The 27,540-nt window shown below is 41.5% G+C and overlaps 1 protein-coding gene across 2 annotated transcripts; it reads right to left on the reverse strand.

Annotated features, from left to right (window-relative positions):
- Positions 1-1,678: 1,678 nt before the first annotated feature.
- On the reverse strand, positions 1,679-27,535 carry LOC112581204. Of its 2 annotated transcripts, none has more exons than XM_025272547.2 (3): positions 27,133-27,535; positions 26,488-26,705; positions 1,679-1,942 (listed from the first exon to the last, which is right to left on the reverse strand). In XM_025272547.2, exons 1-3 carry the CDS (start codon positions 27,275-27,277, stop codon positions 1,781-1,783), a joined length of 525 nt encoding a protein of 174 aa, XP_025128332.1. In that variant the 5' UTR covers positions 27,278-27,535; the 3' UTR covers positions 1,679-1,780. The 2 variants fall into 2 exon arrangements, with proteins under 2 accessions (XP_025128332.1, XP_025128331.1); XM_025272546.2 differs by lacking the exon at positions 1,679-1,942 and adding an exon at positions 24,490-25,350.
- Positions 27,536-27,540: the final 5 nt, after the last annotated feature.

Below are 27,540 nucleotides of genomic sequence, written 5' to 3' on the forward strand. Positions count from 1 at the left end.
TTTCTTCTCCCTCCCCATTTTGTCCTCTCCTCTGCCTTCCATGGTTTTTTTTCTCTCTTTCTGTATCTGCCTGCGTGCCTCCCTCTGTCTCTACGTCTGCTGTTCTCCCTGTTTCTCTTTCATTCATTCACGTTTTTCTCTTTCTTGTAAAAAAATCTCTAAACTATTATTTAAAGCATTTTCTTTCCTGAATTTAGATGAGAAAGCTGGTGATTTGATACAATATCTATTTCTCCAAAGATATAGCTGTGGTAACTTCTAATTTTTGTGTCTGTGGGTCAGTGATTTTTGATAGAAAGAAAGCATTCTTAGTACGGTTTACAGCATTACCAGTTAGGAAATGTATGAGATATTCAAAGGGGCTTCTGTTACTTTTTTTCCAAGTTTCTTAGGAAAATTTTAGAAAGAAACTGTCATGAACATTGAAAAGCATTATTATCCTCAGGTAGGGTTGCCTATAAATAAATAAAAGACATTCAGTTAAATATAAATTCATATAAAAGCAAATAATTATTTAGTATAAGTATAATATTTGAGTATAATATTCCTGTGTAATATTTGAGACATACATATAAGTATGTTTTATTTATCTGAAATTTCATTTAACTGGGCATTCAGTATTTTATGATTGATCTTTTACATATACATGCATTTGGGTGCTTTTAATTTGGGGACTACTTGTATTTAGAGTTCCTTGCTGCTTCTGTATTTAGAGATCCCTGGTGCAGTTTCCCATTGAAATTTTACTATGCCTGTGGAAGGCCACTGGATAAAGATGAGTGATAGTGAAAAAAAAACTATAATTAAAAATAATTTTCCTATTTCTAGCATGAGGGTTGTGAGAACAACCAGTAAGTTTCTCACTTGTTTCTCCATTGCAAATTCTGAATTTAAAACAATCTCTTGACTTTATATTTCCCCCCCTGGATATATATATCTATTATTTCACTTCCTTTCAGTTCCATCTATTTCACTTCCTTTCAGTTCCATCTGAAACATAAGTGGTTTAAAGAGAAACACGTACCTACATATTCCATTCCAGATCACTTCCCTCTGAAATAGGCATGCATTTGCTTAAAATACATCATAAAAGGCAGCATTTCTGAGCCTCTTATAAAAGTCGGCCTTATTAATTGCACTAGGTCGATTTTTTTGTTAACCTTTCTCTCATTTTAAAATAAGTATCTGAAAGTGTGAGTGACTGTAGTAATCATAATAGCTAGTATGTATTGATCACTTACGATTTGTCGGGCATTATTCAAGCATCGCAAGGCTTCCCAGGTGGTGCTAGTGGTAAAGAACTCACCTGCCAAGGCAGGCGACATAACAGACACGGTTCGAGCCCTAAGTTGGGAAGGTCCCCTGGAGGAGCGCATGCAATCCTTTCCGGTATTCTTTCCTGAAGAATCCCATGCACAGAGGAGCCTGGTGGGCTACAGTCCATGGGGTCACAAAGAGTTGGACACGACTGAAGCCTAGCACACATGCGTGCATTCAAGCATTGTATGTAAAATGGCTGAAACTCCCCCAAACCAGTAATGTGGGTACTACGATTATCCTCACTTTTGAGAAAAAACTGAGCCAAAGGGAAGTTAGGTAACACCCAGTTTCCTTTGATATGAACATGATCCACGAGCACGGTGCCTTTGCCACAGGTAATGGGCCAGTATTACACATATTATCATCCAAGCTCATGCTTTATTCACATTGCCTTGGTTTTTACTGGATGGCCTCTCTCTGCCCCAGTGTCCCATCCGGGACGCCGTGTTACACTTGGTCATCACGCCTCCTTGGCCTTCGCTTGGCTGTCACAGTGTCTCACGCTTTCCTTGTTTGCAGTGACTTCTACAGTTTCGAGGAGTGCTGACTGGGTGTTCTGCAGAAGGTCCCTCGGTTGGTATTTGTTTGATGCTTTTCTCCTGTGTAGCCTCGGACTATGGAGCTGGGGGAGCAGACCACAGAGGTTTACCTTTTGCCGTTCTCACCGTATCAGGTCAACCCCGACCCCAGGCTAAGGTAGTGTTTGTTGGGTTTCTCCACTGTGAAGTGACTCTTTTTCCCCTCTTTCTATACTGTCCTCTTTGGAAGGAAGTCACTATTCCCAGCCCATACTTAAGGGGTGGAGAGTTATAACTGAGCTATTATTCTAATAACAGTTTTATGGACACATAATTCATATGCCATATGATTCATCTATTTAAAGTGCACAATTCAGTAGCTCTCAGTATGTTTACAGAGTTGCGAAAACCTCACCACCATGACCAATTTGAAAACATTTCCACCACCCCATAGAGAAACTCATACCCACCAACGGCCATTCCCCTTTTTCTCTCCTTCCCTCCCCAAGGCCATGTCAACCTAATCTACTTTCTGTCTCTATGGATTTGCCTATTCTGGGCATTTCATACAAATGGAACCACGGCACTTTGTGACTATCTTCTTTCACTGGGCATGTTTTGGAGCATGTCTGTGTAGTACGTATAAGTACTGTGTTGCCCTTCATTGCTGAGTAGTAGTCTATTGTATGGACTCACCATACTTTGTTGACCCATCCGTCAGTTGATGGACATTTGGATTGCTTTCCTTTTTTGGGTACTATGAATAATGTTGATATGAACATCATACCCAAGTTTTTATGTAGACATATGTTCTGATTTCTCTTGGCTACACCTTGGCAGTAGAGTTGCTGGGTATCGCTGAGCTATTTTTACAATAAGAAGAACAAGGCCGACTAGGCAGTGTGCTGCCCCTGCTCTTAGTTATCCACAGGGCTAGGAAGACCTAGCCAAGTGCTGTATAAAGCCATAACATGAGGCTCCACCTCTAACCTGTTGGCAAGTACCCAGATTGCAAGCATGTTGACTAAGATGAACGAAAACAGCTTCATAAAAGCCGGCCTACACATCCCGTTCTATAAACCTATGGCAAATAACACGGTTTATATGCCTTGGGGAGGAAAAAAAAAAAAAAAAAACAGATCCCACTTAACACTTGTTTCTGTTGAAAAGTTATGATGAGGAAGCTCTGAGTATCCTAGGTCTAGATGTTCCTCAGGGTCCATAGAGTAAGTTGTTTGCCCAAATCCCCTTTTTGAAACTCTTCTAAGGTGGGCACTATTACTATTAGGATTAAGTATTATTTATAAAGAAAATAGAAGCTAAGGAAGGGTCAGCAGCTAAACTTCCGAGTGTAAGGGGTGCACATATCATCTGAAGGAAGCATTTGGTAGAAGGCAAGAAGACGTGATTATACAGATATTATACACAGACATTCCTACACTGGGGGAGCAGAGTGACAGAAAAAAACAATGAATCTAGAGTCTAGCATACCACTTCCCACCAACCAATCATGGTAGGAACTAGTTTAGTTATTGACTGGCATGTTTAAAAAGTCAAAGCCTATTTGGTCATTCTCCTGGCCCCGGTGGAAAGAAATTAAACCCAAGCAGTTTGTAATAGATATTATTTAAATTATTCCCTTAAAAAATAAGCTATGAGTGCTTCTATGTAATGCCTTTGACCATACCCATTGTTCCTTTGAAACACGGTCAGCAGAGTTGGGCAGGACAATTTCAGCCTAGTCCTTTAGCAGAGAATAAGAAACAGGGAAATGAGTCTGTTTCTAATGAATGGGAAAACACCAGAAGATAGTGGTCTACACAAGCCCATCACATCTTCTCTTCTTTTTGTTCCTTGTTCTCTCCCCAAAGACCACACCAAACCTGAGAAACATTACCTGTCGGCTGATGGCTAACTGATTTACTTCAGTATCTGCTTGTAGAGTTTTGCTCACCCCGATAGTAAAGATATTTATTAAGCAATCTGTGAAAGGATGGGTCAGAGCTTGGTCACTGAGTGAGGTATGCCTTACAGAGGGTGGTTTGCAAAAGAAAGCAAGATAGGAAACGGCTTCTTTAAAGAATGCACTGATGAGTGTACACCTAAAATAAGGCCCGTCAATGATGTGGAGGCCCAGAGGAGCACGGGATTTGAATTAAGGGATCTCTGACTGCTGTTCAAATAGGGAAATCTGAGGAATAGCCAAAAGGAAAAATTTACCTCTGGAAGAGGGGTAGGATCTCTTCTCCTGGGGGCATTTCTAAACAGAAGAGATGGACCTCTGGCTAAGCGATGTAGATCAGAGCTGGTGTGCAGGGAATGTGTTTCGGGTGTGCAGAGATAGCGATCATTTCAGCCCTGGGGGGAGCTGGGCAGGCCCTGGGGCCCACAGAGACCCAAGGCTGGCCAACCGTTTTCATTCTCAAGTGTCCTCTTGGATTCAGCCCTGAAGTGAAGTGTAGTGAAAGTTGCTCAGTAGTGCCCAATTCTTTGCAACGCCATGCACTGTAGCCCACCAGGCTCCTCTGTCTGTGGAATTCTCCAGGCAAGAACACTGGAGTGGGTTGCCATGCCCTCCTCACCATTTTCCATGTGCCCCACAATATGAGAGAGGTTGGGAGGCTCATATTTAGATGAAGCTTGCCAGAGGTTGAACTAGATGATTATTCAGTAAGGATCAGTTCAGTTCAGTTCAGTTCAGTTGCTCAGTCATGTCCAACTCTTTTCGACCCCATGAATCGCAGCACGCCAGGCCTCCCTGTCCATCACCAACTCCCAGAGTTCACTCAGACTCACGTCCATCAAGTCGGTGATGCCATCCAGCCATCTCATCCTCTGTCGTCCCCTTCTCCTCCTGCCCCCAATCCCTCCTAGCATCAGAGTCTTTTCCAATGAGTCAACTCTTTGCATGAGGTAAGGATTAGGGGTATACTGAATTCTCCATCATGCCTTCTCATGAAAATAAATGATGATAATAATAATTTTGAGTCTTTCTTTTTTTCTGGCCTTGCAGGAGGATCTTAGTTCCCTAACTTAGTTCCCAGACCCTAGCAGTGAAAGTGCCAAGTCCTAACCACTGGACCACCAGGAATTTCCTAACTGCAAGTCATTTTAAATTTAGCTTTAGAATTTGATTTTGAATATGGCCATCTCCCATATCCTTGAGTGTGGGAATTGAAGGGTTTTTAAACCAGCACCACAGGTTGTTGTTGTTGAGTCACTCGGTCATGTCAGACTCTTTTACGGCCCCATGGACTGTAGCCCATCAGGCTCCTCTGTCCATGGGATTTCCCAGGCAAGAATACTGGAGTAGGTTGCCATTTCCTTCTCCAGGGGATCTTCCCCACTCAGGGATAGAACCCATGTCTCCTGCATTGGCAGGTGGGTTCTGTACCACTGAGCCACCAGGGAATCTCTGCAGACAGCTCAACATCAAGTAGTTCTAGTTACTAATTTAATGTGTTTCTTGGTGTCCTGATTCTGATAGCTGGAGTTCCTCCATATTCCCTTCTACCTGAGTTCCTGTCTTCATGTTTTGCCCAATGCCCCTAGATCCTCTCCACCTTAGGCCCTGTCTTGTCCTTACAAGCCATTTTGCAAAGGAATGAATGTCTTTGCTCCTGAAATCAAGCCCAGGGCATACAGGAAAAATGACAACAACAACAAAAAAAAACCCACACAAAAACACAGCATCCATAGATAAACATGGCACGTTCAGCGAGATTAGGCAAGAGCTCTCAGCATGACTGAAATGAAGGGAAAGATCTATGAAGGGCAAACAATAAAATTAGTAGAGGAAGTAGGGAACATACTGTAAAAGCCCTGAGATGTTCTTTTTAAGGATGTATCTGTCCCTGTCCTGCCAGAGACACATTGTCGATATATAGATATTATATATTGCATATACAATACGTATTTTAAAATCTACTTTATTATAAAAGAATGTGTGCTCCCTGAAGAACATTTGGAAAATATAACCAAATTTAAATTAAAAAAAAATATATAGCTTGTCCTCCCTTACCCAGATAGTTTGACTGAGGATATTCTGGTATGTTTCTTTCCCAATTCATTTAATGTGAATAATATGTCATGATTTAACATAAGTAGAATGGTCTGCTTCTTTCATTCAATGTTATGCCTTGTACTCTTCCAAAATTCTTCCAGAATACAATTTTAATGATTACGTGATATTATATCTAAAAGTAGTAAAATTTATTTACGCATTTTCCTAGTACTTGACATTAGGTTGTGTTCAGTTTTTTCCTTCTTATTAGTAATAATGCAATAAATGTTCTTGTACCTAAATACTTATATTCTCTCCTGTCATTTCCTTGGGATGGTGTCCTCGCAACTGAATGTCTAGATGAGAATGCTAAATTCTCACATATTTCTTTCCAAGAATTTTCAAATTACATTTCCATCAAGATTTATTCATTTTTATTCATATCAGAGTATCTCATTACACTCTTCTCACGCTTAGAATAAAATCTTTATCTTTGTGAATTTGATGAGCAAATAAGGTATCTTATTTTAATTTGAATGTATTTGATAAGGGAATACCAGACCACCTGACCTGCCTCTTGAGAAACCTATATGCAGCTCAGGAAGCAACAGTTAGAACTGGACATGGAACAACAGACTGGTTCCAAATAGGAAAAGGAGTACGTCAAGGCTGTATTTTGTCACCCTGCTTATTTAACTTATATGCAGAGTCCATCATGAGAAACGCTGGGCTGGAAGAAGCACAAGCTGGAATCAAGATTGTCGGGAGAAATATCAATCACCTCAGATATGCAGATGACACCACCCTTATGGCAGAAAGTGAAGAGGAACTCAAAAGCCTCTTGATGAAAGTGAAAGTGGAGAGTGAAAAAGTTGGCTTAAAGCTCAACATTCAGAAAACAAAAATCATGGCATCCGGTCCCATCACTTCATGGGAAATAGATGGGGAAACAGTGGAAACAGTGTCAGACTTTATTTTTGGGGGCTCCAAAATCACTGCAGATGGTGACTGCAGCCATGAAATTAAAAGATGCTTACTCCTTGGAAGGAAAGTTATGACCAACCTAGATAGCATATTCAAAAGCAGAGACATTACTTTACCAACAAAGGTCTGTCTAGTCAAGGCTATGGTTTTTCCTGTGGTCATGTATGGATGTGAGAGTTGGACTGTGAAGAAGGCTAAGCACCGAAGAATTGATGCTTTTGAACTGTGGTGTTGGAGAAGACTCTTGAGAGTCCCTTGGACTGCAAGGAGATCCAACCAGTCCATTCTAAAGGAGATCAGCCCTGGGTGTTCATTGGAAGGACTGATGTTGAGGCTGAAACTCCAATACTTTGGCCACCTGATGCAAAGAGTTGACTCATTGGAAAAGACCCTGATGCTGGGAGGGATTGGAGGCAGGAGGAGAAGGGGACGACAGAGGATGGGATGGCTGGATGGCATCACCGACTCGATGGACATGAGTTTGGGTGAACTCCGGGAGTTGGTGATGGACAGGGAAGCCTGGCGTGCTGCGATTCATGGGGTCACCAAATAGTTGGACACGACTGAGCAACTGAACTGAACTGAAGGTGACCGTTTTTAATGGCTATTTGTAATTTTTTCTCTTCAATGGCTTGTTAATGCCAGTTTAAAATTTTCCTATAGACATTTTGGTATTAGACTATTAATATAAATGCCCAGATGACCTTTTAATGTATGGCATATATTGGGTTAATCTAAGTAGAAGATATACTTGTTTAAAAAAATCTGACAAAAATCATTCTGTGAAAACCCAATTTATTAATATCTTGGAAGTTATTAAACTTCATTTTCCTTCATACTCTACTTATTTATATTAAAGGTAAACTCATAGTAGATAGAGAACCTTTAAGATAATGCTACTCACGAAACTAAACAAAATTACCTGCTCTAAGTATGCTGTTACTGTTAACTCCTTTCCTCAAGACTTAAAAATAGTCAAATGTATTTTGCTCAAAAGACCCTTTCTTCCATCTTCTTCTGGTCTGTAGGCTGCTTGTAGGAATAAATGTGTAAAAATAGCAATGATGATCACAAAAGATTTTTTAAAGAAGGAAACACTCAAATAAAACTTTGAAGACCTGATCTGCCATAGAGAATTTCAATGCAAATAATCTTCTATACTTAACTGAATAATATTCACAACAGGGAAGATATATACACAATATGAACTTGCAAAGACTTTTAGATGGTAATTAAAATGCAAGATCACAAGAGAAGATTCTCCTCCTAAGTTAAGCCAAATGTACGAAATGAAGTGAAAGTGCTTACTCCTTGGAAGGAAAGTTATGACCAACCTAGATAGCATATTCAAAAGCAGAGACATTACTTTACCAACAAAGGTCTGTCTAGTCAAGGCTATGGTTTTTCCTGTGGTCATGTATGGATGTGAGAGTTGGACTGTGAAGAAGGCTAAGCGCCGAAGAATTGATGCTTTGGAACTGTGGTGTTGGAGAAGACTCTTGAGAGCCCCTTGGACTGCAAGGAGATCCCCATGCAAGTGTCTCCGTCTTATGCTACAAAATTCAAGAAATAGCATCAGATACAACACACCTTTTGTCGAGTTAAAAGGAGAATACAGGGAATAGACTCTCAACTGAGAGAAGTGCAGTGGGGTGATCAGTAGTCAGAGAAAATCCTGGAAAACCTCACTATGGAGATTGGAGATACAGATGACAAAATGTAGAGAACTTCTGACTCACAGCTCCTCCGTATGACCTTAGATAAATAGTTCGTGAATCTAATTTAAAGGTCCTCATAGGATTTACCAGTGAAAGAGATATTTTTGTTTTGTTCTAAGTAGCCAATAAAGTCTCTGGATAGTGGGTGGGAGGAAGGAACATTAGGGTACACCAGACTCCAAGTGGAAAACGGCCAGTGTTTTCATTCTAAATACACGAGTTTGATGACCCTAGAACAGGGAAACATCACTGAAACTCAAGAGAACCTCACTGCCTTAGCTATTTGAGTATAAGGACAACACATCTCCCCAAAACTCAAGCAAATGACCTCTTTATACAAGACTCATTAGGAAGGGTGGGGGTACAGTTCCAAGACTTCATCTGTTCCAAGTCCCAACCCTCTCAAGCCCCTTCCTACTCCCACAGGACAGACCATAACCACATCCACTAACATGAGTCCTTAAACTCATGTTCTGAGGGTCGGATTCAAATATTACTCAGATAAGTAAGGTTTGGAATTAAGGAGAATTTACAAACATAGCAAAGAATCCAAATTGGAAGAAAACTTACCCTGGAAAGAGAAGAAATGCTTAAATATTGTATTCGTCACACTCTTGAGAAAGTGAAGAAGAAAATGAAACAACAAAATTACACAATAAGGTCCAAAACGAACTTGTCAAGAAAAGGAACAGAGGACTAAGCAACACAGTTCCAGAACAAAGAGATGTTTTAAAAATTAAAAGGCAAGGAATGAACATGTGGAAAACCATGTCAAAGATATATTCAGTGATGGACAGAAACATTTCTTAAATGATTAGTTTAATTTGCATATCAAAGGGATTCAGGGAAAAAATAGAAAATAACACCAAGAAGAATACTGGTGGGGTGCTGAAGACAGAGAAAAGTTCTTTCAGGTCTCCTGCACAAGGGGTCAAACCACTTACATAAGGAAAAGGAATCAGGCTGCCTTCAGCCTTCTTTACAGGAACATTCATCTGAAAACAGTGAAGCAACATCTAAATGTCTTGAGTGATAAGGGATTTTTCACTGAAAAATTCTATACCCAAGTGTCATCAGGCAACAGATAAGCACAAGAAACATACAGGCAATAGATAGCCTCAGACAGGCAAAGATTCTGGAGATAAAACATTTCTAGAAAATATACTTGATGATATAAGTACTCAACCAGGAATTGAAATGAAGTGAAAGTGAAAGTCGCTCAGTCATGTCGGACTCTTTGCAACCCCATGGACTCTTTGCAGTCCCATGGAGAGTCCATGGGATTCTCCAGGCTGCAATACTGGAATGAGTAAACTTTTCCTTCTCTAGGAGATCTTCCCAATCCAGGGATCTAACCCAGGTCTCCTGCATTGCAGGAGGATTCTTTACCAGCTGAATGACAAGAGAAGCCCATTGAAATGAAAAGCTGCAGTATCTGAGTCACAGAGAAAGCTTATTTTCAACTTTACTAGCCATTGCCAATGCTCTTCATGTGCTTCCCAGGTGGTACTAGTGGTAAAGAATCCGTCTACCAAAGCAGGAGACTCAGGAGCCACAGGTTCGATCCCTGGGTTTGGAAGATCCCCTGGAAAAGGGAATAGCAACCCATTCCAGTATTCTCATCTGTAGAATCCCAGGGACCAAGGAGCCTGGTGGGCTACAGTCCATGGGGTCACAAAGAGTCAGACAGGACTGAGCGACTGAGTTCACACAGTGCTCTTGAAAATGATCCTCTGGAGTTACACCGTATCTATCAAGCATACACAGTATCAAATTTCCCACCTACTTGCCAACACTTAGTATGGTCAGATTTTAAAATTGCTGCCAACCTGATGTGCACTGTTTTATTTTGTATTTTTCTGATGTGAAGCTCTAGAATGCTTTGCATGGCTGTACCAAATTTCACTCCCAACAGAAGCATATTAGCATCTATCTTGACCCACATGATATCTTGACCACAAGCCTTGACTAGGCTTGTAATGTCAGGAACTACAATGGTCACCAGCTGGCCTGACGTAGGCTGCAAATTTGATATAAACTCTTTTAACCATGTAAAAACTTGTAGACCCTCTCTATAAATACATAAATATTGCCCTCACTTTAAACACAGAGTGGATATGATGGTACATATCATGACCTCCTTTTTTTTACATTTCAAATTTACTCAATTTTTAATAGAAGGATAATTGCTTTACAGAATTGTATTGGTTTCTGCCTAACATCAACATGAATCAGCCATAGATGAGCTCCTTTTAAATTCAACAATACATAGCAGAGGGTTCCAGTCCCCCTTCCCTCTACCCCTCACCAGCAACAAATTCTATAAAGACATTGTGTAGGAAAAATATCCCTTTCTTACTCTATCACATAATTCAACTAAAACTCTGTAAGTTTTAATGGAGTATAAAGTTGAAAATCCTAAACAATATATGGACTTTCTTACTGTGAATCTAGTGGACCATACTATGGGTCTTCCTTTTCCTACATTATGTTCCTGTGAAGACAAACTTTACATGAAAATTTGCTGTAGTTACACACACACACACATGAATATTTATAAATAAACTTGATTCCATGAGATTGCTTAATTTCAAGTTAGTCACAGGATTATAAAATATAGTCTTCCTAGATGCTTAGGCAATATTTTATTGAGTTAATCCCTCTGAGATAGGTCAAACTGCACTCGAGACAGATTATATTTTGTCACTCTCCAATCTTGTTTTTTTTAAACTGTGTAGAGTCAACCACTGTTTCCCTATTTCATCATTGTAACTTGGGTTTGTCTGCATTTCTCTCAAAAACACATTTTCTTCTGATGAGGATATTCATGAAAACGTAGCAAGAGAATCTAGGAAGCAAGCATCTAATATTGTGCCTGGCACATAATAGGTGTTGGACCTTAGTCATTGAATATGCAAAAATAAAGTAGTTTTCTGATTTAATTTTATATTACATTTATCCCTGTATTCCATATTATATTTGAATTATCATTTTAAATGGTGAAGTGTAGGTCATTTGTATCATATACATATGATAATCTCCATTACTGGGTGTTCTTTTTTTTTTATGTTTTGAAATGAGATAGTTTTTTTCTTCAGCAACTACCAAGATGACCCCCAGAGGTTTCCAATAGGACAGTAACAATCCTCCCTGCAGCTTAACTTCATGAAGGAGAAAGTGAAAGTGTTATTCACTCAGTCGTGTCAGACTCTTTGCAATCCCGTGGACTATAGCTGCCAGGTTTCCCAGGCAAGAATCCTGGAGTGGGTTGCCATTTCCTTCTCCAGGGGATCTTCCCCTACCAGTGATCGAACCCAAGTCTCCTGCATTGAGGCAGATTCGTTACCATCTGAGCCAACAGGGAAGCCTCATGAAGGAGGGTGAAATAAAATCTATCAACTTAACATCAGGCTACTAGGTCTTCTTAAAGTTGTCCCGTTTTTCTAAATCTGTCCTATGAAAGTTATATGGGTCAATGCCTATGAAATACAATTTTACATATTATATAAAGAAATATAATATAGTTTTTTTTGTTTGTTTGTGCCCTTCCCTGAACAGCTGTATCACATTTCTCCCTTACACTAATCTTTTAGGATCATGTCTTTCTCCTTGATCACAGAACAAACTTACATGCACCTAACTCATATCCAGAAGCCATTTCCATTTGAATTAGGATTAAGTGTTATTGTTGTTCAGTCACTAAGTTGTGTCTGACTCTTCGCCACCCCGTGGACTGCAGCCTGATAGATTGATAGAGGGTGGGTGGGTGAGTAGACAGAAGGATGGATGGACAGATGGGGAGAGAAGGGAGTGCTCTTGCTTTTGGAAGAATGCTGAGCGCTGATGGGTAAATGCAGGAGTTAAATCATCATTCTCAATTGCTAAAGATTGTTTCAAGCAAGAGTCATCAATGACTACGAAACCTAGCGGGAAATTTCAATGATGAAGAAGATATTAGCATGGCCTGAAAGTGTCTTCCCACAGGTGTCTCACCACAGGGGAGAAAATAACTATCCAGTGGGGAAAAAATTGAATAGCACCTAGACCAGGTGACCAAAATTAACATCGTTCGAGAGAAGCAGATGGACATTGGGCATCTCCAGATGTGAGGACTTGGAAAACACAGTATGGCTTATGTTGTACTTCTGACCAGGGACACATAACTTGAATCTCACTCTGAAGAAACACGGGGAAACCAAAATGTGGAGCATTCTATTTAAAATAAAAGAAAGGGGGCGGGGCTTTATTCTTTAAAAAACCAAAGTGAAGTGAAAGTGAAAGTGAAGTCGCTCAGTCGTGTCCGACTCTTCGAGACCCCATGGACTGCAGCCCACCAGGTTCCTCTGCCCATGGGATTTGCCAGGCAAGAGTACTGGAGTGGGGTGCCATCGCCTTCTCCGTGAGGATAGAGACTGTACCTTTTTTCCTGTTTCCCTGGTTCTCAATAACAACATCATTCTGGTGGGGAAAGCAGACCAGTTTGGGCAGCCCTGGTGGGAAAGGTGGATCTTGCATTTACCTGGGTTGGGGCCGGGAGGACCCTCTCTGGAGGGAATGCTGAATGGGTATACTCGAGTGAGACAGGAGGCTCTGGGTTCACACACCCAAACAAATCATCATAAATGACAAAGACTGGCTGCGGAAAAGTTCCAGATTAAAGGAGACTAAAGAAACCTGACTCCTGAACACAATGCCTGATCCTAGGCTGGATCCCGTACTGGAGGGGAAAAAATAATATAAAACACATCTTTGGATCAACTGACAAAATTGAAGGGCAGATAAAAGTATTGTGTCAGTGTTAAATTCACCAAAATTGACAACAGAGCTATAAACATACAAGATAGTATCTTTATTCTTATGAAATATAAGTTGAAGTCTTTAGGGATAAAGGATCATTATGTACAGAACTTAGTTTTAAATGGTTCAGAAAAAATATTTTTATTATATGTATACACATACACATGTGTATGTGTGTGCAAATGGGGCAAAATGTTACATATAGGAGAATATGGGGAAAATTAAAATTTAGTCATGTAATCTTGAAGTTATTTACAAAGAGAAAGTTGTTAAAAACTGCCACCCACTCACCTTTTCTTGGCAAGTTACTTGATGATTGAACTCCAACAAAGAAATGGAGTGAAACAATGACAAGGAAGACAACAAATCCAGGAAACTGGGAAGCGCCATTGGGAAAGGAAGGACAGTTGTCAGGATAATGGTGACGGCAAGGTTGGCAAGTTCACAGGAGACCAAAAAGAACCACTAATTCTATCTGGAGGGGGAGGATGGAGAGATTCTAGAAAGATATCACCCCATGCCCCAGAATAATACCAATAGATGATCTGACTGTGTTGAAAGGAATTCTACAGTTCTTTACAGAGTTTGGGAAGAAAGAGTGGCAGTTAAAAAAAAAAAAAAAAAGCAAGAAACAACAATTATTAACTCTAGGGGAAAATAACTTTGTACAAGAAAAGGAATATTTTGTGAGCAATATTTACATTGAAATAATACATGTAAACACAGAATGTTCATCTTTCCAAATATTGTGAGAAAACTGTACTGAGAAAAATAAAAAAAAAGAAAAAAAGGAGTGAAGGAAAGGGATGGACATGGGTGGGTGAGGATGTAAGATGCTAAATTCACAGCCTCCATAGTTGCAAGTGAGATAATGCCCAAGCTGACCGATAAAGAAAAAGCAGTATAAGCAAATCATCTCGAAATACAGGGGGAGATATTGGAAGAAACAGAGAAATAGCAGAAGAAAGCGGTGAAAGATTGAGAAGTTCTGAGGAGCAGAATTCAGAGACGGTGGTGTGAGGAAGTGAACTGTAGTTTGGGGAAGGCGTTGTTTGTTTGTGGTAATCTTTGTAATGCTATTTCACTTATATACTTGAATTGTTGAGACAAAAAAAAATTTTTTTTAACTCCAGATTTATGCTCAGTATGATGATTACAAATTTATTTTGCATTTCCCTTTTTGATAGTACTAGGATATAGGTAAAGCCAAGAGGAGCTGCCAGGTAAAAAGTTTTGATTGTTATACCGATGATAAAACGTATATTCTCATATTAATTGTTTAAAACTATTAGTGTGGGGTCAAGATCACATTCAAAAAGGTCAGTTTTCACTCCAATTACAAAGACAGGCAATGCCAAAGAATGTTCAAACTACTGCACAATTGCATTCATTTCACACAATAGCAAAGTAATGCCCAAAATTCACCAAGGGAGACTTTAACAGTACATGAACCGAGAACTTCCAGATGTTCAAGCTGGATTTAGAAAAGGCAGAGGAACCAGAGATCAAATTGCCAAAATCCACTGGATCATAGAATAAGCAAGAGAATTCCAGAAAAACATGTACTTCTGCTTTATTAACTATGCTAAAACCTTTGGCTGTGTGGATCACAACAGGTCAAGAAGCAACAGAACCAGACATGGAAAAATGGACTGGTTCCAAATTGGGAAAGAAGTACGTCAAGGCTGTATATTGTCACCCTGTTTATTTAACTTATATGCAGAGTACATCATGTGAAATGCCAGACTGGATGAAGCACAAGCTGGAATCAAGATTGCAGGAGAAATATCGATGACCTCAGATAGGCAGATGATGCCAACTTTATGGCAGAAAGCAAAGAGGAACTAAAGAGCCTCTTGATGAAGGTGAGAGAGGAGAGTGAAAAAGCTGGTTTAAAACTCAACATTCAGAAAATGAAGATCATGGCATTTGGTCCCATCACTTCATGGCAAATAGATGGGGAAACAATGGAAGCAGTGACAGACTTTTTATTTTGGGGGAGCTCCAAAATTCCTGCAGATCGTGACTGCAGCCATGAAATTAAAAAATGTTTGTTCCTTGGAAGAAAAGCTATGACAAACTTAGACAGTATATTTACAAAACAGAGGCATTACTTTGCTGACAAAGGTCCTTCTAGTCAAAGCTATGGTTTTTCCAGTAGTCATTTATGGGTGTGAGAGTTGGACCATGGCGTAGGGTGAGCATTGAAGAATTGATGGTTTTGAACTGTGGTGTTGGAGAAGACTCTTGAGAGTCTTTTGGACTCCAAGGAGATCAAACCAGTCAATCCTAAAGGAAATCAGTCCTGAATATTCATTGGAAGGACTGATGCTGAAGCTGAAGCTCCAAGACTTTGGCCACCTGATGCGAAGAGCTGACTCATTGGAAAAGATGCTGAAGCTGGGAAAGACTGAAGGCAGGAGGAAAAGGGGACCATAGAGGACAAGATGGTTGGATGGCATCACTGACTCAACAGACTTGAGTTAAAGCGAACTCTGGGAGATGGTGAAGGACAGGGAAGCCTGCCTGGTGTGCGGCAGTCCACGGGGTTGCAAAGAGTAAGACATAACTGAGCAACGTGACAACAACAATTAATGTGGGGTGGGGTGTGTGTGTATGTGTGTGTTGGTTTTAGGAAAAGAAAAGTTTGGGGTTTTGAATAAATCAAGAATTTGCGGCAAAACTCAAGAAGAACTTCTAATCATTTGTGTTGTTTCTGTTGTTGGTTAGTGGCTAAGTTGTGTCTGACTCTTTTGTAACACCATGAACTGTAACCCACCAGGCTCCTCTGTCCATGGGGTTCCCTAGGCAAGAATACTGGAGTGGGTTGCCAAGCCCTTCTCCAGGGGAATCTTCCCGACGCAGGGACTGAACCCATATCTTCTGGTCCCTTTATCAATGAACCAACTATGCTTGTGCTCAAGAGAGTAATTAGCACCCAAGTGGAGTTTGATACCTAAGAGTAAGAAAAAGAAGTACAGAGAGAGGAGTTCTGATCAAGAGAAAGTTGTTGTCTTTAATTTTGGATAAAGAACAAGATGGAAAGGTGGAAACATAGGAAATGTTTATTTGATTTTTACAGATTAGGCACTAGACCTCATAATGTGGTACAAGCTGGGAAATTATTTCACCTGCAGGACAGGTGTAACAGAGCAGGGCACAAGAGGAGTTTCTACATGTTCTATGGGTTTCAAGCTGATATTTCCCTAGGGAAGTGGGGACGCCAAGGAGAAGAGTGTGGGTGGTACAAAATCACTCACTCTGGTTGGTGGAAATTTCACGGCTAGGCAGAAATACGCTGAATTTTCTTTGGCAAAAAGACATGTGTAAGAACACCAGTGATTTCTTAATCCAATTTTGCAAGTACAAACAATGACTGTGTATTATAAAAAGGGCTATTCAGATTTAGATTTCTTCATAGTTCCAATAAGGCAAAGATCAAATTTTTAATGCAAAAAAAGAAAAGACAGGCAAGCAAGCAGGCAAGGAGTGAGAATGTTCTAAAAACTTAAGAGGCATTTAACTGCTTTATAGTTTGTATTAATAGCAAGTGGATGCCAACATGCAAAGCTGAGTTAAAATGTTATGGTTATGAGGTTTTTTCACTCTCTTGTGTCAATCTGAAATAAAACAAAGCATATGCTTTATCAAAGGCTGATGTCAACGTTATTGATTGGAAGTGCTTCTTGGTTATAATGCCAAATAGCCCGTCAAAATGAAAGTTTTCAGGTCTATGATCTGGATGTTTCCAAACATCTAGACACTCAGTACCATCCAGATAAAACAGAACAAGTGACATAACACCAAACACAGACATTTCACAGAAACTTGCAGGTTGTGTCCTGATACTTGGGTGGTATGGCTGGATGTGCACTGCTCTTGATCTCAGGCCTGAGGAAATGGGCTGTGCAGAGCTCATGCCTTTATTTAAATCTGTCTTAAGTTAGCTTGGCTTTTTGTTGAAATGAGTTATGATTGCAACTCTTTAATAATCATATGCACAAGTTTGACTGTGTGGTTTAGCACATCAAAAAAAAAAGACAGATTTGTACCCTGGGGTTTCTAAACCTGGGTCAGGACGGGTTGGTTACGTTTATTTTAGTGATCAATTTGGTCTCAAGTGGGCAACCTGGTGGCCGAGTTTTTAAACATAACAGAAACCAGGTGTGACCTAGTTGTCTTTTGAGGTGTTGAACTGAAGTCAGAGCAAGAATGAGTATCCTCTCAGACCACAGTATTTCCCCAGGAGATTCAAGAATGAGGAGCACCCAGTCCCTGGAGGAACATTTTCCTAAACTCACCTACTACCCCAAATTTGGAACTTAAGAGAGAGGAGAGAATTTAAACAAATGAGTGAAAAAGACAGAAAGAAACAAAGAAATGCTTCCGTTTATCAGTAACTCCTAAAACTTTTAATATATATGAGTACATACATAGATATGGATCTAGAGCCAACAACAAAAAAGCCTACCTCTCATAGTTCTAACAAAGAGTGAAAAGAAAGTCCCTAACCAAATCCTCCTATGTGATAAAGTAGTAATGGAGATGGAAACAAACGAAAGCGCTGCCTGGTTTTCTGAGTTTCTGAGGTCTTTAGTGAGAGAGAACTTTCTTCTTGGCTCTGGATGACAACGTTTCACGTGTGACCCTGTGGGAAGCTTACCCTTCTTCCATAACAATACCGGATTCTCTTTCCAGAACTACCTATGGTTTGGAGCCCATCACATAATGAAACACGTGAGAGCAGGAAAGGACACCTCAGAGGGAATTCAGTTCAACTCATTTGCCTTCTCCACCAAGGAGTATCAGTCACTTAGTCATGTTCAACTCTTGTGACCCCATGGACGGTAGCCCGCCAGGCTGCTCTGTCCATGGGATTCTCCAGGCAAGAATACTGGAGTGGGTTGCCATTTCCTTCTCTAAGGGATCTTCCTGACCCAGGGACTGAACCCAGGTCTCCTGCACTGCGGGTGGATTCTGTACTGTCTGAGCCTTCAGGGAAGCCCTCTCCAGGAAGGAAGGAAAATGATAAGTCCCTGATCCTGGGTTCTGGAGCGAATAGGAGGCAGAGCCCAGGCGTCACATCCCCCAGTGCTGCACTCTCTGCTGTGGTGCTCCTGTCCTGCGTGAGAGGGGTGTGCATCTCTCGCGTTCCTGCTTGACTCTCATAACTTTTCTATCTCCCAGACATGCTCTTGGCTTGCCTCTGATCTTTTCCTGGTTCTCATAAACTAATCCTGTAGCTTCTAACCTTTAAGTGTTGAATCTTTGCTGAGATAACATCTATAAACAACTTACTGAGAACATCGTGGCAAAACAGTGCAATGAAAAGAACATTAAATTTGGATATAAGGGACTCTCCTGGTGGTCCAGAAGTTAAGAATGTGTCTTGCAGTGCAGGGGACATGAGTTTGATCCCTGGTCAGGGAACTAAGATCCCACATGCCTCAGAGCAACTACACCTGAGCACCACACACCACAACTAGAGAGTCCATGCACTACAAGGAAATGGTGCCATGCAAAGAAGATCCTGCATGCAGCAGCTAAGACCCAACACAGCCAAATTCATAACCAAATGAATATTTTTTAAAATTGGATGACTAGGTTGTCATCCCGAGGGTGTCTTTAATTTTCTGTAGCTTTGGGCAAGTCGCTCTGCCTTTCTCTTGCAGGGTTTTCTGATCTATAAAATTAAATATTTTTCCTGCTTCTATAATGTTGTATGGTTGCTTTGCTTTTTAACAAATTTAACTGTGAAAACAAACAACAACAACAACAAAACCCTGTTCTTTTTAATCTTCATAATGCCTTATCCACTGGAACCAATCTATATTCTTCATGTTGTGTCGTGGTCTCAGCTTCCCTTTCCATCCAGAAAAATGGGAATTATCTCGACATAGTTCTCTTTATACTCTGCTTACCACAGCACCCCATACACACTCAATAGCTTAATAAGTATTTTTCAATGTGATGATGACGACAATTATAAAACATCGTGCAAACGTTGACATTCTAATGCCTGACATTTGGAAATCTTTTTGTTTTACCCCTCTTTTCAAAACACTGGTTTCAGCAAAAGAAAATTAATTAAATTGCTCTAGGGTTCCACCCCTGCATGCTAAGTCACTTCGGTCTGTCTGACTCTATGGACTGTAACCTGCCAGGCTCCTCTGTCCAGGGAATTCTCCAGGCAAGAATACGGGAATGGATTGCCATGCCCTCCTCCAGGGATCTTCCTGATCCAGGGATCAAATTTGCATCGCCGAGGCTCCTCCATTGTGGGCAGATTCTTTACCACTGAGCCACCAGGGAAGCCCAGGGTCTCATCCCAAGCCAAACTTAATAACATTTGAAGGATCCTAGGAGAGGGAAGGACAGGGAAGCCTGGCGTGCTGCAGTCTACAGGGTTGCAAAGAGTTGGACACGACTTACTGACTGAACCATAACAGCAAGGAGAGGCACCTTTCTTTCCTGGCCCCTAATAACCAGGTTTTGTTTAATTTGTTCAAAAAATATTGGAATTCAAGTGAGATAAAGAAATATTTGAAACAGAGGCAAACTAAGGTTTTAGCCCTTGGGAAGACTATGGTATTTCTTTCTTTTTTAAAAATGTGTTTAAAAGAAAAATGAACACCTTTTTGGGAGATGAAAGGAGGTAACTGGTTTACAAATAAGACTTATTCAGGTTTCTGGATTTTCTTTAGGATTTGCCATAACATGTTCCCTGGAAAAGGAATTCTATGCCATTGGAAAGGGTGTAGACAAGTCTAAAATAAAAGTTGAATAGTCGAAGGTAACTGCCCAATAGTAAATATGAGTCATCATCCCAAATGATAAGCAAAGGAAAAAACTAAACGAGAGCAGAAAAAAGCAGAATTACTGGAACCTTTATTGGATTACCCACAAATAGCACAACCCCTCTCCACAGAGGGGGCTTCCCTGGTGGTTCAGATGGTAAAGAAGCTCCCTGCAATGCAGAAGACCTGAGTTCAGTCCCTGGGTTAGGAAGATCCCCTGGAGAAGGAAATGGCAACCTGCTCCAGTATTCTTGCCTAGAGAATCCCATGGACAGAAGAGATTGGCGGGCTAGAGTTCATGGGGTCCCAAAGAGTTGGACACGACTTAGTGACTAACACTTTCACTTCACTTCTTATAGAACAGGATTGCCTTTTGAAGCCATTCTAACTACAAGGCACCATGATAGCCAGATGGTGGTGCGGCTTCACTGGTTTATTGGTGATTACAAACTTTTCTTTCTTGATGGCAGTCTGTGTTAGAGAAATAGTTTATTTCTACTTACCTTCCTGCAAAAATGAATGCTCATTTTGAACTTTCTCCTGCTTGATCCTGGTTCTAGGAACATGGGGGTGGCTTTAAATATGCTAGGGCAGACAGTCTTGCTTTATTTGGCATGACACTTCAAGAGCAATAAAAGGAAAAATGGGAGGAGGGAACTCTTAAGCCAAGTGCAATTAAAAATAGTGAACATTATCTGATCTTTCCTTCTTAGAGCTCACGGTGAGTGAGAACAGAAAGGCCATTCATTTAGGATGACAGGCAGATATGTGGATGTCTCACTAGAGAATAAAAGATGAGTTAGCATTCAAAAAACATATAGGTAGGGACTTCCCTGGTGGTCCAGTGGTTAAGACTCCATGCTTCCACTGCAAGGGGCATGGGGTTTGATCTCTGGTCAGGGAACTAAGATCCTACATGCTGTGCAGTTTGGCAAAATTAGAAAAAGTGACATTTATATCACAAATCTTCATATTACTGCATTCACAATGACTAGGGACTCTCCTCGTCAGTCATAAGGCCAGCCATGTATCGACCACAGGGCCTGACCTTCTGGTATTTAGAAGGATATATGTGACATTCATTGAAATGCTTTTCAGAGAAGAGTTTCTTTTAAGGGGTTCACCTCCAGAATCCACATGTACCCCATCATAATAGAAACACAGAGTTCAAAAAAATCCTTTCTGCCAAGTTGGCCTCCAGTGAAATAAGGAGACGATAATTCCATAATACCTGTAACCATTTCTCTTCTACCTTAGGAATTTTTTTTTATCATATATCCCTGCTCGCTAGCTTCTCCAACATAACCAACAGGAAATTTTAAAAGGTGATGCTCAAACAAGAATTTGGGTCCTATGCAAAAGCAGTGAGCGGGTTTGTAAGAAGTGTGTGAGGAAGAGGCTGAAATTTTATTTACCAGGAATTTAAGAATTATATTTTAACTGCTTCAAAGTCTCCCAGTGAGGATTCTTCAGAATTGACCATGTGAACAAATAGGAATTTTGAGACAGCCAAATCAGTAAACACCCTAAAATCATGCCCCCAAAGGTCTGTCTCTCATAGCTAAAGTTCCACCATTAAAGACATGGACATTTGAATCGTAACCTAAAAGACAGCAAATACCCCGAGAGATCATCACATATAAATGCACTATTATCTCACCCCCCTTCAAGCATCATAGTCTTGTCATGGTGAAGGGGCTCGCGTCAGCTCAGTGAAGCTATGAGCCATGCTGTGCAGGGCCACTCAAGATGGATGATCATAGTGAAGAGTTTTGACAAAACGTGGTCCACTGGATAGGCTTCCCTGATAGCTCAGTTGGTCAAGAATCCACCTGCAATGCAGGAGACCCTGGTTCAAATCCTGGGTCAGGAAGATCCATTGGAGACTGGAGGAGGGAATGGCAAACCACTCCAGTAATCTTGCTGTGAGAATCTCATGAATAGTATGAAAAAGCAAAAATATATGACAGCAGAAGATAAGCCCCCTGCCCCCAGGTCAGAAGGTGTCCAGTATGGTACTGGGGAAGAGCAGAGGGCGATTACGAATAGCTCCAGAAAGAATGAAGTGGCTGAGCCAAAGCAGAAACGACACTCAGCTGTCGATGTGTCTGGTGGTGAAAGTATCTCTCCATACTGCCACAGTATGACTTTCATGGTCTGGTTCTATTTCTAGCATGATCACTGCCTAAGAGCAAATTTGGAGAGCATGAACAGGTGATGGTGACCCTAGTGGGGAGTGAGATGTGGGGTGGGGTAGAGATGGAGGGAGGGAGATGGTGCATGGGCCGTGGAGAAAAAGGTATGCAAAACAGGGGCGGACTGACCCAGGAACCTCTGGTTGACCACAGTGAGAGCGTCTTGTCTGCCTGGGAGCTGCATGGGCCCCTGAGCAACCAAATAAAGGAGAGGAGGGAGGGGAAGGGGATCCTGAAATGAATTTTATCCTCACAGTTTGGTTTAGTTCTGACTCTCGGCCACCTTGATAGACAGGATGACAAAGATTTTAAGCTTGGTGACTTAGTCAGCTCTGGGGAGGAGAGGGCTGCAGAATGGAGGTGTGTTTGGGCCTGCCATGGTGTGTGTGTGTGTGTGTGTGTGTGTGTGTGTGTGTGTGTGTAGGAATTGGGATCAGAAGTTTGCCAGCAGAGCAGGCATTGCTGGTATGAATAGCAGAGTGATCTTGGTTAGCACAGTTAAGCAGAACTAAGAATCAGAAGACAGGCTGGCTTGGGGGCTAGTGCGTGGGTGGTGAGGAGCTCTGTGGCTGGGAAATGCTGTAATGATCTTTGTTTTTTTTTTTGCATTGCACCCTCTTCGTCTTTTTCTCTCTTGTCATTTTGTGTTTGTCTCATCTTTCCTTTTTATTTGCTTTTTTTTCTTTTAAATGTGGTTTAAAAAAAAAAAAACCTACGACTCAAAATTTACCCTCTTAACCACTTCTAAGCATCCAGTTCACTAGCATTACGTATATTGACAATGATGTGCAACCAACTTCCAGAACATCTTTATCTCGCAGAACTGAAACTGCGACGGTTAAAGAACAAGACCCTACGTCTCCTCCCCTTAGTCCCTGGCAACCACCATGCTACCTTCTGTTTCTGTGATTCTGACGACTCTAGGGACCTCATATAAGTGGAGTCTTACAGATTTCGCTGCTTTGTGACTAGTTCACTTCACTTCACTTAGTGTCCATGTTGCAGCATGTGTCAGAATCACCCCCCTTCTTCGGGACAGATAATGTTCCGTCGTGCGTATGGACCACATTTGGTCTCTCCATTCATTCACCAGTTGATGGGTGCTTCCACCTCTTGGCTATTTTACATGCTTTCCGTTTCCAGCAGTTCCTTTGCCTCTTCCTTAATTGTACACATCAGGAAACTGGAGTATATTTTGCATCATTTATTTACTAAATAAATCAACAGAAGAAAGGCAGGAAGCATAACATATGGAAATCAGGTTAGTGTCCAGTTCACTGTCTGATCATGGAGAAGTTAATATTGCTGAGTCCTCTATACGTCTGTAAACTGAGGGATTTGGTCTAGATGAATGTCCTCCCAAGGTGCACAATTTCTTGTTCTCTCTCCTTATGTTTAAAGTGGGAGGGTTAAATTATTATCTTAAATCAAGTAGATAGTTCCTCACTTGTTTTGGATTTTTTTTTTCCCTTAGAGTAAACAATATCTTAAGAAAAAAGCCTCCGCTTCTGAACTCCTTTTATGAGTCTGTATATATTTTCCACTTGTACTGCCTTTAACATGTAATGAATTTCCTACAGATAAATGCTAATATTGTCTCTTTTAAACCTTAGCCTCAATCAAGGCTTTTAATACACAAATATCCATTGAGCTCTTATATATGTCCAGAATTCTGTTAGTCACCATGGAGGCTTAAAAAGAGAGAGAGAGGGAGCAGTATAAGACAATGGTACTGCTCTTAAGAAGCTCAAAACCTAGTGAACGGCATCCCAGGTTTGTTGTTGTTGTTATTCAGTCGCTAAGTCGTGTCTAATTTTTTACAACCCCGTAGACTGTAGCACCGGAGAAGGCAATGGCACCCCACTCCAGTACTCTTGCCTGGAAAATCCCATGGACAGAGGAGCCTGGTGGCTGCAGTCCATGGGGTCGCTAAGTCAGACACGACTGAGCAACTTCACTTTGACTTTTCACTTTCATGCATTGGAGAAGGAAATGGCAACCCACTCCAGTGTTCTTGCCTGGAGAATCCCAGGGACGGAGAACCTGGTGGGCTGCCATCCATGGGGTTGCACAGAGTCGGACATGACTGAAGCGACTTAGCAGCAGCAGCAGCACACTGAAGCACCAGGCTCCTCTGTCCTCCACTAGCTTCCAGAGTTTGCCCAAATTCATGTCCATTGAGCTGGGTGATGCTATCTAACTTATCTCATCCTCTGCCGCCTCCTTCTCCTTATCCCAGGTTTGGGGAAGTAATTTTTCACAATTTCCTTTCAACTTATTCTAAGTTATTCTTGGATTTTTATCTTCACCACTGTTTCTAAAATCAATTGACTCTGTGATGTTTCTCTGGTTTTCCTTCCTCATTCAGAACATGAGATATTTTCTGACCTGGTGGATATTAATACAAATCCAGTCTTTCATAAGCTATAGTCATTGCATGCATGGCGTGAGCATTCTGTATTTCACCCATGAAGGCATGTCATGAAGAATTGGAAACAAAATTTTTAAATTATTCATAAGAAATGTTGAGTTTATGGAAAGAAGAAGGATTATGAGCACACCATCAAAGTCGAATAAATACTGACAGATTTTAGTGAAGGACCCTGGAACTAGGGAGAATCCAACAGGACACGAAAATGGACTTTGGACCGATTGAATAAGCCAACCAACATTTAAGAACTGCGCTACTCTGAAGAATTAGTATGGGCTTATTGAACTCATTAAGTCTCGAGGAGAGGCAGAGGCTTAAGCATAGTGTTGAATAAGAGTTTGATTGATGAAGACAACAGGCTTAAAGGAAAACATGCAAATAAAAGACCCACCCTTCCACGTGATTTGGCAGCTGCTGTTACACGTGGCCGCTTCCACTCCAAGGGCTGCCTCTGGAGTCGAGGCACCCCCATTGAAACTGCTGTTGCTACAGGCTGACTTGGGTGTCATCCCCCAGTTCATCTGTTGAAGTTCTAACCCACAGCACTTCAGATTGTGCCCATATTTGATGACAGCATCTCTACGGACCTGATTAAGTTAAAATGAGGTCATTAGGATGGGCCCTTATCCAGTATCACAGATGTTCTTATAAAGAAGTATAAGTCTGGGGACTTCCCTGGTGGCCCAGTGCTTAAGAATCTGCCATGTAATGAAGGGGACGCAGGTTTAATCTCTGGTCATGGAACTCTAAGATACCACATGCACGGAGCAACTAAGCCCATCTGCTGCAACTAGGGAGTCCCTACACTGCAACGAAATACCCCACGTGATGCAAAGAAGATCTCACGTGCTGCAACGAAATTTTTTACTTGCAGACAAGTAGATGATAAATACATAAATATTTTTTAGAAGAAAGGTAAATGTGGACACAGATATGTACAAGAGGGAAGACTCAGGGAGAAGTCAGCCACTTACAAGCCAACAAGAGAGGCCTGGAACAGATGTTTCCATCATGGCCAGCCCTCACGGGGAACCAGCCCTGAGGCCATCTTGGTCTTGGACTTCCAGCCTCTAACCGTGAGACGGTAAATGTCTGTTGTTTAAGCCACCCGTCCTGTGGTGTAGTCACGGCACCCTGATCTGACTAACACGGCCGTGACACGCATCTTTATTTCGTTTATTTAACAAACACCTCTAGAGCTTACTATATGTACCAGGCACGCTGTGTGCAGCTTTATGAACATTAATTTAATCCTCATAACGGCTCCATGAGGTAGGGACTACTCTGGTTCCTGGTTTGCAGATGAGGGAGCCTCAGCACACAGAAATGTAGCAACTTGCTCGGAGTCTCCTGCTCGGTAAGGAAGGGAGCGAGGACGTGAACCTGGGCAGCCTGACTCGGGTCCGCGTGCTGAAACCCCTCTGATATACTGTCTCTCTGCTTTTGTCTCCTGAGATTTAAGTAGGGGTTCCAACATACAAGTTAAGACCTGTCTCCACAGAGTGTATTTTGTGTGTGTGTGTGTGTGTGTGTTTAAATGTAACACCATCCCCTCACTCGTTGCCAAGTAGATAGAAATCACATTTCCTAATGTTTTTCTAGATTTTTAAGCTCTCACATCAAGGAAAATAATTCAGGATTCCTGAAAAAATATGTGCTGACCCTTCATGAGAGGCAGACCATCAGACTCCCCAGGCTTTGAATGAAGAATTCTTATTTCTTACCGGGGCACATTCCACGGAGGCAGGAGAGGAGCGATGTTGTCTTCTCAGTTGGCCTGCAGATAACTTCCTCCAGCTATGAGGAATGCTGGAGTGTAGCAGGAAGGAGCGGGCTCTGACAGTGCAGCCTGGCGTGGAGGCAGACCAAGGCTCTGGGCTGTTAGCAGACCACTGCCCAACGAGTGTGTGGGTGCTTGATGTCAACGTGTGAAAAAGTCTTTCTACAGAATCAACCAGAGGAGCCAAACATTACTAATCACGTTTCTCATGTTTAGCAATTAAATTACAAACATTTTCAGAACAGTGAGAAACTAGGAGGGGGCGGAAATCAGTGTAGGAGAGAGGGAACCCTTTATCCCCGGCCAGAAAACACAAGGGTTTTGAAGCTTGGTGTTGTCCCGGTGGCATTTTCCATGAGGAGAGCGTGAGAGCTGGACTGCAGTGCAGCAGGGAGAGTTAATTCCTTTCTAATCATTAAATGGAAGGAAAGTACACATGTCCGACCTGCCGAACATGCACACTTTCCCACACCCTACCCTTGAGAGTTTCAGGTTGAAAGACTTTGTTTGCAGTCCTTCATTGCTCAGAGTCTTGAGTGGAGGAGCCAGAAACACACCTCTTTACTCCTTCCCATTTCAGCTGACTCACCTGTGGCTTTTATGGAGGCGATCGTGAGAGGCAAAGGTAGGGCAGCGGAGGTCAAGGTGGTGCCAGCAAAAAGTCTGGACTTTAGTGAATCAACATACTTTGTGATTGAAAAGATAGAGTGAAGGGAGGACTTCTTATACTGCATGCATTCGGCGCTTTTACTGGAACCCAAGTTATGCAGGGAACACCTAGGCAGAAGGAGGGCAACAGAGCTTTTTCCAATTATGAGTGACAAAACGAGCCAACATACGCTCAGTAAGAAAGGGGCTCTTCCCCACCATCTCCTCTCTCGACCAGTCCAAAGCTCAGCTTCTTTAAAATGATATATGTGCTTTTCTGTCTTGTTCTAAAAGGAAGCACTGATGCTATTTTTTTTGGGTGGGGGTCTCCAGATGAGATTGTTGTATG

This window comes from Bubalus bubalis, chromosome 21 (genome assembly GCF_019923935.1).
Source record: "Bubalus bubalis isolate 160015118507 breed Murrah chromosome 21, NDDB_SH_1, whole genome shotgun sequence".
Classification (NCBI taxonomy): domain Eukaryota; kingdom Metazoa; phylum Chordata; class Mammalia; order Artiodactyla; family Bovidae; genus Bubalus; species Bubalus bubalis.

Coding starts and splice junctions, on each gene's coding strand:
- LOC112581204 (XM_025272546.2), bottom strand. CDS start 27,277: ATGCAGTATAAGAAGTCCTCCCTTCACTCTATCTTTTCAATCACAAAG. Junction 26,706..27,132: donor CGCCTCCATAAAAGCCACAG/GTGAGTCAGCTG, acceptor TTGATTCTGTAG/AAAGACTTTTTCACACGTTG. Junction 25,351..26,487: donor CCTCCGTGGAATGTGCCCCG/GTAAGAAATAAG, acceptor TAACTTAATCAG/GTCCGTAGAGATGCTGTCAT.